At 41.6% G+C, this 14,975-nt stretch overlaps 1 protein-coding gene across 2 annotated transcripts in view; it reads left to right on the top strand.

Annotated features, from left to right (window-relative positions):
* F13A1 (coagulation factor XIII A chain) overlaps positions 1-14,975 on the top strand; it is a 173,931-nt gene that overhangs the window by 92,238 nt on the left and 66,718 nt on the right. For both annotated transcript variants that reach the window (XM_010338078.3, XM_010338077.3), the window contains exons 7-8: positions 5,919-6,093; positions 8,920-9,058. In XM_010338078.3, the coding sequence (XP_010336380.1) occupies positions 5,919-6,093; positions 8,920-9,058 (314 nt within the window). The remainder of the gene's footprint in view (positions 1-5,918; positions 6,094-8,919; positions 9,059-14,975) is intronic.

The following is a 14,975-nucleotide window of genomic DNA, read 5'->3' as shown; positions in this document are numbered from 1 at the left end:
CAGGGTAAGTAGGAAGGATCATCAATTGGGGGCAGGGCTAGGCATGTCTGAGCTCAGATTCTCCTTGGGAGGGTCTTGCTGCAGTTGCTGTGTGGGATGGGGGTGAGATTTCCAGGTCACTAGAGTTGTGTACCTAGGAGGATTATGGCTGCCTCTGCTGAGTTGTCAGGGTAGTCAGGGAAAGGTGGCAATCACAGGCCTCATCCAACTCTCATGCAAACCAAAGGGCTTGTCTCACTCCCACTATGCCCCCCTCAACAGCCCTGAGTCCATTTCCAGGCAGAGGGCAAGGCAGGCTTGAAAAGTTGCCCCAGGCTACCCGCCTCCCAGCTGTAAAAGAAAAGGGCTTGGTTCTTGCACCACCTGTGGAGTCTGCACATTGGATTTGCACCCTCCCCCAAGTTCCAGCCAGGAGGCTTCTCACCCCATTCAAATTGTTACAAAGTTCAGCTAGACATTTTCTTCTCCATGTGGAGTTTTACCCTCTGCTCCTCTGTCTACCCTTCTGATGGATCTCTGTGATGCCAGACAGGAATGGCCTGCTAGGGGACGCAGCAAGTTCCCAGGGCCTTTCTGCTACTTCCTCTATCCTCGTATTTCCCTCAGCTCTCCAGATTGACTCAGCTCCAGGTGAAGTTGAAACCTTCTCCCACAAACAGAACTTCAGCTTCTCCAGTGGGGATGTGTGTTCAGGAGAGGAGGGTCTACCTTTCCCACTTCCATAGTGGGGCACTCACTGCATTTTGGGGTGTTCTCCTGGGTCCTGCTAGGTCCTGCAGGAGGAGTCTGCTTCCTTCAGAGGTCTGTGGGTCCTCTCAGGATTGCTGGTTTGTTCTTGTAGTCGACATGGAGCTAAAATTCACAGTGTGAGCCTCCACATGCTACTCTGTGCAGAGCTGCAATCTAGTCCTTCTTCCCATCCACCATAAGATCCAAATCCTTGGGTTCTCTATTTTAAGGACACTAATTATCCTTACGTTGCATCATCTTTGTTTTCCATAACTATGGAACTATTAGCATCTCTCTAAATAATTCATCACTTTGTTTTTTTTTAATTAGTATTTTATTTTATTATCTTTTTTCTATGTCATTAATATTTATTTTTAATAGTATATATTCTGATTCTTGCAGTTTATAATTTACTATCAGTTCTGTAATGGTATGATTTGGTCTTCAATTTGTTGTCTTTGGTCTGGGATCTAAAAGGTTGTGAGGAAATGACTTACGCCTCTTAATTTTCTTTTCTTCTATGTATATTTTTTCATGATCTCTCTCTCTCTCTCTCTGTCTCTTCCTCGGCATGCAGTTTCTTTTCCCTTTATTTATGCTCATACTTGCATCACTCTCATCTCTAGATGTTATGTTTGCTATAATAAATGAAATTCTCTCTTCTCAATCTAAGATTACTTTGATGTCTCCTCTGAACTACAATTTGAGGCTAATGTACCACATTCTATCTACTCTTCAATGCTCTAGAAGAGATTGGAGTAAGGAATACAGTTTAAGGAGATGAACAATCTTTATTAGCATACTTAGGCTCTGCTCTTTCTCTTAGGATTTTGCTAAATCTGTCATTCCAGAACTCACTTTGCTTACCTAAAGGTATATCTCATTCCATTGGGGGATACTCTCAGCTTGTATTATTTCCCAATTGTGTTCCAGAATCTCTATCTCTTTTAAGATGCAGACCCTTTTACACTCATTTCTCCACAGCAGGTGTTTCCACCACTCTGTTCAGAACAATAAAAAGATCAGATTTTTTTTTTTTTTTCAGTCAGGATCTTGCTCTGTTGCCCAGGCTGGAGTGCAGTACAGTGGTGCAATCTCAGCTCACTACAATCTCTGCCTCCTGGGTCCAAACAATTCTCCTGTCTCACCACCAGAGTAGCTGGGACTACAGGCATGTGCTACCATGCCCAGCTAGGTTTCATATGTTTAGTAGAGATGGGGTTTCACCATGTTGGCCAAGCTGGTCTCAAACTCCCGACCTCAAGTGATTCACCCTCATCATCGTCCCAAAGTGCTGCGATTATAGGTGTGAGCCACCATGCCCAGCCAAAAAGATCAGCATTTTAATTCCATTTGTCATTTTCTAGATTTTGAAATTTAAATTAGAAATCTGAGGTTTTTGTTGACTAGCCAGTAGGACAGTTAGGGTTAGGAGCTGAGCCATGTTGCTTTTCTGCTTCACTCCACAATCCTCATCTTTTCTTGGCACCATGTTTTGAAGTTTGTTGCATTATATTATGCCTCTGAGGTTACTGATAGTGACTTTTAAGGGTTTTTAAAATTCTTTCCAATTTTGTAGGTATTATGGGAGGGCAACTTAGTGCAGCCTTAATGAAATTGAATAATGCCTCCTGTCCATGGTACTGGACTTGTATTGCCTACTTGACCACCAGTGATCCAAGACCAAGACACTTTATTCTGCCACTGGTCAAACACTGAGTTCATGATAGGGTGTTGAAACAGCCCACTATGGCATGAAAAAGGACAAACGTATCCTTGAAGTGTCCCCTAAATGTATCTTGTTGTTTAGTATGGGAGATATTATTTTAACCCTTTACATCTTTCACTAAAAACTTACCTCTTTCAGGATCTGAGCTCCACAGAAGTCAATGTTCTAATTAGAAAATAGTAGCTAATCTCCCCAAATGCTAATAAATGAGGGTTGTGATTTATCTAGCAACAGGGAAACAGCTCAGCATTAACAATTAAAAGGTCTGTAGAGGACACAGCTTTTTTTTCCTTACTCTTCCCCTTAGCTGATTGAGTTCAGCCCTATGCTATAAATAGCCCTTCTAATTAATGGCTATCTGTTTGAAAATCAGTTATCAGGGCCACAGTTTAGGAGCCTTTACCTTTGAAATTCATAGAGACTATTTCGTTTCTCAGTAATAAGGGAATGATAATATGAGTTCAAAGTTAAACCTACCTACCCACAAATACCAACCCACATCATAGCCTACCAACACATTCTTCAATCTTCCTGATAATGGATACAGATTTTTAAATAATCACTCAAACTGCAAAGAGAAGTACTGAACTTTAATATAGCCAGAATGCTTGGCTAAAGCCTGTTGCACTCCAGTCATTTCATGAATCTATAAGCTAAAGTCAAAATTTATATCAAAGGTATGAGTTTGCAATTAGTTGAACAAGGTCTTTTAGAGACCCCCAAAGAGTTCATTTATTTCCTACATTGAACAAATTAACTGTGTGGCTACTAAAGTTCTTCTTCACTTTAACCTGACTGGACACAGAGTCAAAGGGGGAAAATAGCATGTTTAAACCAAATTGAATAGCTATCTTCTAGACAACACTCCCCAGAAGGACCCTCCTTGGGAAATGCCACTCAATGCCAGAGTAAATCTCCCATTTTGGTGAAGGGCTTGTCATTTGCAGTAAAAGATACTTGCACACCTTGAATGTTTTCTTCTAGCATTTTTTATTTCATCCTACTTACATAACAGCCATGCGGAGCTTGTAGCAGGTCCCAGAGCCTGCCATATTGTTTCATGATACTAAGCATTTATTAAAACTGTTTCCACTACGTAGATGACCTTTTCTGGCCAGCTTGCATGTCATCTCCTCTATTAGGCCCCCAACATCACCACCACCCAGCCTCCAACCTGACTGATAAGTCCCTTCCTCAGGTTCTCACTCTACCTGTACATTTTTCTGTCTTAATACCAGTAATCTTTACTTCTACTTGATTGATTTCTTATCCATCTCTCTCTAGCCAGAAGGTCTTATTCTTACTCAAATGTACAATTCTTGTATGCTTGTTGACTCTGCAAGTGATATTGAACAACTGCTGAGCACCTACTGTTTGCTAATGCTTGGTTAAATTCAGAAAGACAGAGATTTTTTAATTTGTTCTCAATTTTTAAAAAATTTGTTCTAATAAACCCATGGGGAAGACAGACTTCTCTACAACTAGACACAGCAAGCCAAAAAGAGGGGTCTAGGCAGGTGATGAGGCTTAGCTGTTAGTTAGTGAGGCAGCAAACACATTAAAGCTCACCATTATTTAATGTCTGGTCTATGATTTTCATAATCAAAACACACATGCTTCAATGTTTTACACTGCTTACTAATGTCTTTGCATTATAGCTCAGACCTGTGCTTCTAAACTAATGTGCACACAAATCACCCAGTGATCTTGTTAAAATGCAAATTCTTATTCTGGAGTTCTGGAAGGGGCTTGAGATTCTGCATTTCTAACGAGCTCCCAGGGAATGCTGATACTGCTGATCCATGAATGCCTCAAGTACCAAGGCTCTACACCATTGTAATGTCAATGTAAACACTGTTGAAGTGGCACCAGTTTTGGGAAAAGCTTCTGGTCTCCCTACCTAGACTCTTCTGACTGTAATTAAACATGATCAACGTTACACCAAGAGAGGTAGATTCAGCAGTGCCCAGAAAAAAACTGGCAAGATGTCTCGGCATTATTACCTCTTGACCTTTGTTTTATTATCTAAACATCAAAGGTCTTTGCTCCTGTACTTTAGGTCTACTGCTACCAGATGTGTGTAGTAAGTTTTTCCAAGATATTCAAGATTGTCTTTTTCTGCTTAAGTCTCTTCCCATATATAAACCATAATATCCCAGGCTCTTTATGGAAATAGAAATACCTTCTAACAAAACTATAAAACTTTAATCAGTTTAAACAATCGTAAAGAGAATATTTAAGTGAATTTTACAAAAGAAAAAAAAAAAAAGCAAACTCTGGGCCAGGCATGGTGACTCAGACCTGTAATTTCAACTCTTTGGGAGGCCAAGGCAGAGAATCACTTGAGCCCAAAAGCTCAAGACCAGCCTGGGCAACGTAAGGAGACCCTAGCTCTATGAAAACAATTTTTTTTTTTTTTTTTTTTTGAGACGGAGTTTCGCTCTTGTTACCCAGGCTGGAGTGCAATGGTGCGATCTCGGCTCACTGCAACCTCTGCCTCCTGGGTTCAGGCAATTCTCCTGCCTCAGCCTCCTGAGTAGCTGGGATTACAAGCACATGCCACCATGCCCAGCTAATTTTTTGTATTTTTAGTGGAGACGGGCTTTCACCATGTTGACCAGGATGGCCTCGATCTCTTGACCTCGTGATCCACCCGCCTCGGCCTCCCAAAGTGCTGGGATTACAGGCTTGAGCCACCGCGCCCGGCCAACAATTTTTTTTTTTAATTAGTTGAGCATGCACTTGTAGTCCTAGTCACTCTGGAGGCTGAAGCAGGAGGATTGCTTGAGCCTGAGAGTTCGAGGCTGCAGTGAGCCACGATCATGCATTCCAGCCTGCATGACAGATTGAGATCTTATCTCAAAAAAAGAAAGAAAGAAAGAAAGAAAGAAACAAAAACAGAAAACCTCTGTAAGCATCCTATGGGAATATACTTTCTTAACTCTTAATAATTCCACGAAATCCATTAACTTTTCAATTCATTAGAGTCTGCCACTCAAAATGAAAGTCAAAATCCATTAGACCACTAATTTCTCATTTGTGAGTTTTGAATTCTCCTTCCACGAAGACAAGAGCCCTACTTCAGCTTTTATCTTTTGTATTTCTTCCTCTCTTCTCCACACATTCTTGAGCAGGATTCTAGCCCAAGCCAAGTGTTCTGTGCATGTCTTCTTCCAATCAGGTAGCTGTCAGAACTCCTCCTATCTGCTGTTCAACTTTGCCTCGCTATAATAATATGCTATTAAACAGGCAGTCTTGGTTATGTGGTCTCCTCTTGTACACTTAGTTTTTGCATCATTTTTTCCTGACAACATAATGGTAAGGAGAACAGAAGAGGAACTCTTTTCACTGGGCAGAACTTAGAGAAGGCACTGGAAGCCACAGCTTGTGCCATGCATAGTCTGGAGTGGACAAACTTAAATGAACTTTCTTCCTTCTCACTTCTCATGGACTCATTTAGGTGAATGCCAAAGATGACGAAGGTGTCGTTGTTGGATCCTGGGACAATGTCTATGCCTATGGCGTTCCCCCATCAGCGTGGACTGGAAGTGTTGACATTCTACTGGAATACCGGAGCTCTGAGAATCCAGTCCGATATGGCCAATGCTGGGTTTTTGCTGGTGTCTTTAACACATGTAAGTATCCCATTGAGTAATTTCTTTTTAATGTAAAGGAAATTTCACTTTAAGACATTTTATCTATAACCTAAGAGAGACGTAGCAGCCTCTGTTGGCACTATGGAATTCATGCGTGAGTACTCTAGGATGTAGGCAATGCATAATTAAATTGTAGTGGGCCAAATATGCTGATGGTTTCTCTTTGACTGCAGAATCTTTTTAGAAAGAATGATAGACTATTTCCTGTGTAATCCATCATTTAATACCCAAAGAAATAGAGGGTTACAGTAAGAATACAGGGAAAAAAGCTGTTTTCTTTTCAGCCAGCACATTTAAAAAAAACTAAAACAGTAAAAACTAAAATAATAAATAAGGAAAGATATATACTGCTATTTGTTACTGAGAAGTTGTATAAATATGCGTATATGTTTATTATTGAGAATTTCATAAATATATGCACTAAATTTTTATCCCAGTTATGGAAGGTATTATAGCAGGTGGTCTTGTATTCATTTTTACACGTGTCTCAATGCCCCTGAGCAATTAGAGATCAGAACGTAATGAACGGTCTTTCCCTCTCCAGTTTCCCCTCTGGCTTTTAGTCGGCCCAACATCCAATCTGTAGAGGAAAGCATATGAGAATAGAATTATTCTCTCCAGTGTCATGTATCATTTTTCAAAGTGGCATTTGCCTCTCTAGACCCAGATAATATCACAATTAATTCGGTGAATATTTTTTAAAATACATTTGTTTCAGTATGTCTTCAACATTGGTAATGATTTTCATTCACAAGCCATTTCTACAACCTTGGAGAAACATTAAGCTCAAGTTGGGGTGTCCTTTCTGCCTGCTCATTAATAAAGAATGTTTTACCTAGTTAACATTTTTAAAATCAAAAGCAAAGGGAGGGGCTGGAGGCTGGAGGGAAGCCATTTTAAAAAATGATTACAAAACCTAGTTGTTTTACCTCAAAGTCACAACAGTCTAAGGAAAAAAAAAAAGAGTCTTGAGATTTTTATTTGTTTGTTTGTTTTCCCATAGTATTGAATGGGATAAGATGATTTTCTTAGCCATTTTAATATAGCCCAGGGCAGAAGGAATATATATTTCTTGGGAGCAATCAAAATAAAAAATCTAGTCCCCTAGAAGCACTTGTCACTGAAGTTCCAGATAGAAGCCTGTACTTCATAGTAGGTTAAAGGTTGGAGGTCATCCCCCTCCCTCAAAGCTCCCAAGTCAAGACTAAGTAGAAGACGCCCAACAGAAGAGGCAACCACTCTTGTGAAATTATCTTAGAAAAACAGAAAGGACCCAAGTCCTCCCATGCCTACAATTTCACTATCCAGCGTAATTCCTTCATGCTCACAGTCAGATAAAATAATGAACACTGGCCAGGTGCGGTGGCTCATGCCGGTAATCCCAGCACTTTGGGAGGCTGAGGCAGGTGGATAATCTGAGGTCAGGAGTTCGAGACTAGCCTGACCAACATAGTGAAATCCTATCTCTACTAAAAAAAAATATATATATATATATATATATATATATATATATATATATATATATATTAGCCGGGTATGGTGGCTGGCACCTGTAATCCCAGCTACTCAGGAGGAGACTGAGGCAGGAGAATCACTTGAACCCAGGAGATGGAAGTTACAGTGAGCCGAGATCACACCATTGCACTCCAGCCTGGGCAACAAGAGTGAAATTCTCTTAAAAAAAAAAAAAGTAGTGAACACCTTACATCCATTCATGTCTTTGGCATAAAAAGGTTATCCAATCTATGCTGGAAAGCAAACTTTGTTGATAAATTAAGAAAAAGGCAGAAACACACTGTGAGGAAACAGTGAGAGTAAACTTGAAGATGGAAATGGGGCGGGAGGAACAGGTACCCTCATGTCAAGCCTCACGTTCTTGAAATTATGAGTAAGGCAGACTCTTGACCAAGACGTGATCTGGATAATGTGAATTAATGTTCAGCCAGAAACAGAATGAAAGTGGCAATCGTTTTATTGGTAAGACCCTGGGTGAATAGGGCTGCAAATCAAGAGGGGAAGACGGGAATGGGAGGCCTGTGGCAGCTGCCCCTGTTGTTTGGGGCATTAAGATCGAGTCCTTTAAGGAGGGGGACCCTTGAGTGTCCACCAGACTCCAGTTTGGACTTCCAAGGTTGTTCTGTTGAAGGAGGTGGGTAGTCTTTCGTTAAAAATGTTAAGCTATTCTGAAGGAGAAAATAAAACGGCAAGCCAAGTCATTAATCTTAAAATTGTCAGCTGAATTATTTTCAATGAGCCCTGATGTCTGGCATCCTGGGAGCCAGGGAGGGCATTTGGATTAAGTTTAATCAATAGGTACATATGGCAAGAAAGGTATCCAAGTAATTTATTACCTAACAATTAAAATTAATCTGTGGTGTCACCCTCCAATGCATGTCACAAGAGCAAATTCTGGCCAGGAGAGCAAACTCCATCAAGGACCTGCTCCATAGATTCCTAACTTCCTATTAGTGGGTTTGTGAAATTGTATTTTCAGGAATATAGTCCCATTCACCGGACTAAAATAATACTACATTGATGATCATATGCTTAGAAAAAAAACAATGAGAACCCTGTTGGGTTTCTACTCTAGCTGGCTTCATTTGATGCCAGCTACAGTTCTGAAGGATCACACAGCAAGATTTCTCTCCACCGTCCCCTTTGCCAGCATAGAACACTTGAGGACAACATGTTCAAAGGACTTTTCACGTTGGTCATGAAGAAAGTCCCCTACGAGAATGGGTTTAATCACTCTGTGTTTATTAAATGCTGGTGATGTGTTTAGCTATGGTCTGTCCTTTCCTGTAGTTTTACGATGTCTTGGAATACCAGCAAGAGTTATTACCAATTATTTCTCGGCCCACGATAATGATGCCAATTTGCAAATGGACATCTTCCTGGAAGAAGATGGGAACGTAAATTCCACACTCACCAAGGATTCCGTGTGGTAAGTTTGATTGACAGCGACATTGGCTGTTATCACATTATAGTAATGTTACACATTTACCACAAGATAGACTCGATCTGATGTTTCTTTCTTTTCTATTCTGAGGACCTTTCAATAGCATAGGCAGAAAAGTCTGATTGCCAAAGAATCCTTTAGCAAATGAATTAGAAATGTTACTGAAGAGACAGTTTGGGTTCCTAGTGATAAAAATCAATCATTCCTTATAATAGCAACCATCAAAAAAAGGTCATGATTTTAGCTACTGCATATGCCTATATTAGTTCCTCTCTACCTCGATATATTAATAGTACAGTTAATAGCAGAAGTATTGGAGCCAAGCGTTCTCTGGGTCAGTGCCCTGGGAGTAACATAGCTAACATTTATTAAGCACTTACTGTGTACCAGTCTTTGTGTATGCATGATCTCATCCAATCCTTTTTAGTTGTATCAGGTGGATGTTATTAATATCCCCATTTACAGATGAAGAAACTGAGGCCCAAAAAGGCTTGCTCAAGGTCACACATCTGGTGAACTAGGAATAAACCCAAGTACTTCTGACCCTTAACCACAATCTTTTAAATAACTTCATCAGAATAGGATTGCTTTTTGAATTTAAAGATGAGATTCTCCTTGATTTTACTGTCACCTTTCACTGAGATATAGAAATGGGAGTAAAGCTGAAATTGTTTCCAAATACCAACCGTGGGGTTCTCTCACTGCTCTGAGCAGCTTTATCACAAGCTGGCTAGAGGAAGCTTAAGATCCTGGAGAAATTCCATTTGTCCTTGAGATCCCCAAGTCCAAATCAATACACTAAAAAGAAAGGAAAAAAATATCCTAAGTTTAAATAGAATTTTTATCAAGGTCTGTGTGGGAGGAAATTGGGGCATAATTTCCTCTGTGGTCAGGCAATGAGCTAGGTAGAATTTCCAAGCCCAAAATGAGTCTCACTCACAAATAATAAAGCTAAAACATCTATTATAAAAGCATCCAAATGTGGATGGTAGGAAGTTATAAGTTCATTTTAAGCAAAATGAAAAGTTAGAAGTGCCTGAACTTCCTCATGTTACAGGAATGGGTCACAGTTGTAGGAGCAGTATTAACTCACCAGTAAGGGCAAACATTCATTGGGGAATGTTAAAAGGAGATTGCTGAATGAGTAGCAAAGTGCTACCATGAATTAAAAATAGTACAGTTCATTGGAAGGGAATGAGCTGAGCCATAGTAAGCTGAAGGGTACATGTAAGACAAAACCTTGTCTCTGTAAACTGAACAGAAATGCAAAAAATTCTTTAAGCCTGCAGCATTATAACATAGCAGCCCTACATGTACATGGGTTGACAAAAACAGATCAAAATAGGCACCCGCAAAACTCATTGCGATTGTTAAAAATGACAAAAAGAGAGTTATTTCGCATTTTCCATGTCTCTTCCTTACACACACACACACACACACACACACACACACACACAATGCCTTTGGTAGCTAAATGCAGTTCAAAGTTATCCTTCCCAGCTCCTTGATTCAAATACCTCCCATCATCAGATAAATTCCCATGGGGCACTCCAACAAATAACCCCCCAGGCCCTAAACAGAATTAATACGAAATCTTGAAGCTGCTAGATCTTGCTTTGGGTAACCCTGTCCTCTTTCAGGTTCCTGCTCCAAATTCCTTCCCCTTTCCCTTACACCATTTGCTCCTTTGGTGCCTTACTCACATATCCTATCACCCTGGGACTGTGCTTCCTGGCCTGGGCCCCTCAGCCACCCTCCACTGTAAACCACTGCCCAAGACTCCTATTCCCTCCCTTTGCCTGGCTTGTAGTAGGTTTTCAATGAATGATGCCTGATCAAATGCTCTGACTGACTGCGGGGCTGAGGCCAGCACAACTCAGCATGTGCCCGGATCATAGAGCACAGGGATTAAAGGACTCCATGAGATCCAAGGCCAAGGCTTGGCTCTGCTACTCCCCAAGCTGTGTGACCTTGGGCAAAGCGCAACCTCTCTGTGCCTCTTTTCTCCTCTAAAGCAGAGAGAACAATATTCCCTGCTTCACTCAGCACAGAGCCGAGCATAACAGGTGCCTAATGAATGTTAGCTGCTATTATTGCCTTCATTATTAGTCACACAGCTGGAATTTCTTGGAGGCAATATGTTGCCATCGACCTAAGTACATCGAAGCTATCAGAAAAAGAGGGATGCCCAGTGTCCTATGATGATCGTGCTATTTCTGTTACTTTCGGGTATTTTTAAAGAAAAAGCAGAACTTGACCTCACCAGTGCAAACACCCATGAACCTTGGAAGTTACAGGTGGTCCAGGACAACAAAAGTATGACTGAGACCCTCCTGGGTTGAGGAGGCTGGTGCAGGCTGTTCCAGACATGTCAGCTAGTGCATAATCACAACAGCCACATCCCTACGTCAGGCTCTGGCTTGGGCAGCTACCTGCTGTGTTGTTTTGAGAAAATGACTTCACCTCTCTGAGCTTCAGTTTCCTCATCAGTAGAATGAAAGTAATCTTAGCAGTTACCATTTCCGGATGGGGTGGCTATCATGATTAAATCAGGTCATCCAGGGAGAGTGCTTACCATAGAGGCAGGCCTGATGCTGATTCAGTTAGTATTGGCCACTGGTAAGAAGTGGGGGCTGCCTGAGCAGTGGGGCTGGTTTAGAAGTGTGAGGGTGGGGCACAGAGGTGAAACAGAGGCTGAGGTGGGGGTGGGAATGATTTGCTAGGCATCAGCTGACCTCTTTGAGATCAGTACAGTGTAGGCTGGCAACATGCGGCCTGATGGATTTCCTAGCAAGGGTCTCAGGAGCCACTGGCCTCACACTTACCTCCCTCTGCAGGCTCTGGTCAGACCTACCGACCCCAAACTGTCTTCCCTCCTCCTGGTTGGTGTGTGGCTGGGGCCCCTCTCCTTTCCAAGGAAAAGAGATCTGAGAACAATCTCTCATCCTTCACCATCTATTTCTTCTTCAACACTCAGGTCCCAGTGATCCACAGTTTGTGATCAATCAGTTTGTCCAGTTAGGTCTCAGTGACTCAGGGTGTCCTCTTCTCCACGACTCAGCCAGATGCCAGCCTGCCAAAACCAGAATCAGCCAGTAGGGAGGCTCAGAGGAAGAGCTCAAGAGTGTGTGAAAGGTGGATTCTGCTTGCCCCACTCCAGAGCCAGAAGTGACAAGTTTGGCTCTGTCTCTTGCTGTGACCTTTCCTCATTTATTTCTGCAGAACGTCAAGGACAGACTGCTTCCTGGTTTGTCACCTTAGGTTCCCTGAATGATAGATGTTCCCTTCCAAGAGAGAGCCTCACCTCAGAGGGGCTGCAGTTTTGCATAGGGCGGCCCCACTGTTGATACCAACAGAGGCCATGGTCCAGGCTCCTTAGCTGTTCAGAAGAGGGCTGGGCACTCAGGATCCTCAGAAGGGCACAGCAGGTCAGAGTCATTAGATCCCAGGGTAGCAGATGAAACCCCAAGTGGGAAAATGCCAAGCAGTAGATCATGGAAGGAGCAATTTCGGCCGCCTGTCCCCAGCGTGCTGATGAGTTCTGAATTATGCGTAACCTCTTGGGGGTAGACAGCTATGAATCACTGTGGACAGTTTAATGAAGACGCTTGCTCAATGCTTAGCTGCAGTCCAAACAGCAAATAAAAATATGAGGGCTCAGTGAGGCGGGAGTCAGGGCTACTCAGAGGGGCGGGGGACAGCAATGGTTTGGCCTCTCCTTAGAAGAGCTCAGCTTGATCACCTCGTTATACAAAGATCACAGTCAAAATGGAAACAATTTTAAAAGACAGAGATGGTGGCACTTGTTAGGATCATGAAAGATTTTTCAATGAAAGGCTTCACTCCTTCTAAATGAAGAGGCCTCCCTGCGTTCTTTTGCTGGAGTCAGTGTGGTCTGATTGGATGATTCTGGGTGAGGGTTGGTGCCCTCCTCTTGGCTTTTCCCCACCAGAAGGCACACAGGGGGAACAGTGTTTGATCTATTATATTTTTGTTGTTTTGTCAGCATGTAACAGTGTGCAGGGCATACAGCAAGCACTGAATAAACGGAATTGGTTGGAAAAAAATTTAATACATAAAAACTCCACGTGGCAATGGGTGGTCTTAATCTATAAACAAAGCTTTTTCAAAGCACATTTTTCCAGCAGAATTTAACCAGCTTTCACACCTGGGACATTGCCCTAACCTAATTCTCATTATGTCCTCAGTACTCATACGGTGTTTTATACATTGTAGGAGCATTTTTGAAATTGAGACTATTCTTCCTTTACATTATTTTAGATGTTCTCTATCACTCATCTAGTTGGACTTTTATATTGTGAAATTATCTTCAATTTTAATCACTGTCTGCAAAACGGAATGATCCAAAAATGAATTCCAAATAAAATAGTGCAGAAGAAAAATTCTGAATATAATCACATTGCTTAAAGATGCTTAAGGGTTTGTAAAATTATCCTACAATGCATCACAGTTGCCAGTTCTGGACAGTTATTGAAGATGTTTATTTTCAAACATTTTCCTGTTAACCATATTTCTGGCCATCCAAAATTGGTTTTAGGCAAATCACCTGGAGTTAGACCATGAGCTTTATCATTAGAGGACTGAGAATATACACTGAAGGCACACAGCAGTGTTGGAAAAAAAAGTTATTTGCCACCTTCAAAGAGTAAAGTAGCTCATGTTTACAAAATACTTTTTTTTGTATTAGGTCCTGATTTAAGTGCTGACATGTATTAATTTAGTTCAACCTCTCAACAGCATGTTAAGGTAATTGGCATAGTGACTTAACCAAGGTCCCAGCCAATAAATGGCAGAACCTGAATTACAAACCCAAGGAGGCTGACCCCAGAGCCCACTCTTTTTAAAATAATATTCTTATTGGCCAGGCATGGTGGCTCATATTTGGAATCCCAACATTTTGGGAGGCCAGTGCAGGAGGGTCACTTGAGATCAGGATCTTGAGACCAGCCTGGCCAACATGGTGATATCTTGTCTCTACTAAAAATACCAAAAAAAAAAAAAAAAAAAAAAAAAAAAAAAAGGCTGGATGTGGTGGTGCATGCCTGTAATGCCAGCTACTTGGGAGGCTGAGGCAGGAGAAACACTTGAACATGGGAGACAGTGGTGGCAGTGAACCAAGATCATAACGCTTCCCTCCTCCAGCTTGGGTAACAGAATGAGACTTGATCTCAAAAATAAATAAATAAAAGTAAATAACATCTTTATTAAAATATAATTCACATACTATAAAATTCACTCTCTTAAAGTGCATAATTCAGTAACTTTTAGTATATTTTTATATATGTATTACTATTATTATTTTTGAGACAGCGTGTCTGTCACCTAAGCTGGATTGCAATGGCAAGATCATGGCTCACTGCAGTCTCGACCTCTCAGGCTCACACAATCTTCCCACCTTAGCTTCCCTAGCAGCTGGGACCACAGGTACATACTACCACAGTTGGCTAATTTTTAATTTCTTTTTTGGGGGGTGGGTAAGAAACAAGAGTTCTCTATGTTGCCCAGACTGTTCTTGAACTCCTGGCCTCAGGAGATTCTCCCACCTCAGCCTCCCAAAGTGCATAGGAGGCTTTTTTTTTTGGTAAGAGACAAGAGCTCACTATGTTGCCCAGGCTGGTCTTGAATTCCTGGCCTCAGGAGATTCCCCCACTTCAGCCTCCCAGGCATGAGCCATGGCACTAGACCATTTTCAGTATATTTGTGGTCTTGTGCAACCATCATTATCATCAGATTCCCAAACATTTTCTCTCTTCTCTGCCATACCCATTAGCAGTCACTCCCCATTTTTACAACTCTGGCAACCACTAATCTACTTTCTCTCTCTATGGAATTGCCTGTTCTGATCATTTCCTATAAATGGAATCATGTAATATGTGACCTT

Source organism: Saimiri boliviensis, chromosome 4 (assembly GCF_048565385.1).
Source record: "Saimiri boliviensis isolate mSaiBol1 chromosome 4, mSaiBol1.pri, whole genome shotgun sequence".
Taxonomy (NCBI): Eukaryota; Metazoa; Chordata; class Mammalia; order Primates; family Cebidae; genus Saimiri; species Saimiri boliviensis.
The sequence above is the reverse complement of the archived record's forward strand: the minus strand, read 5'-3'. Positions and strand labels throughout refer to the sequence as shown.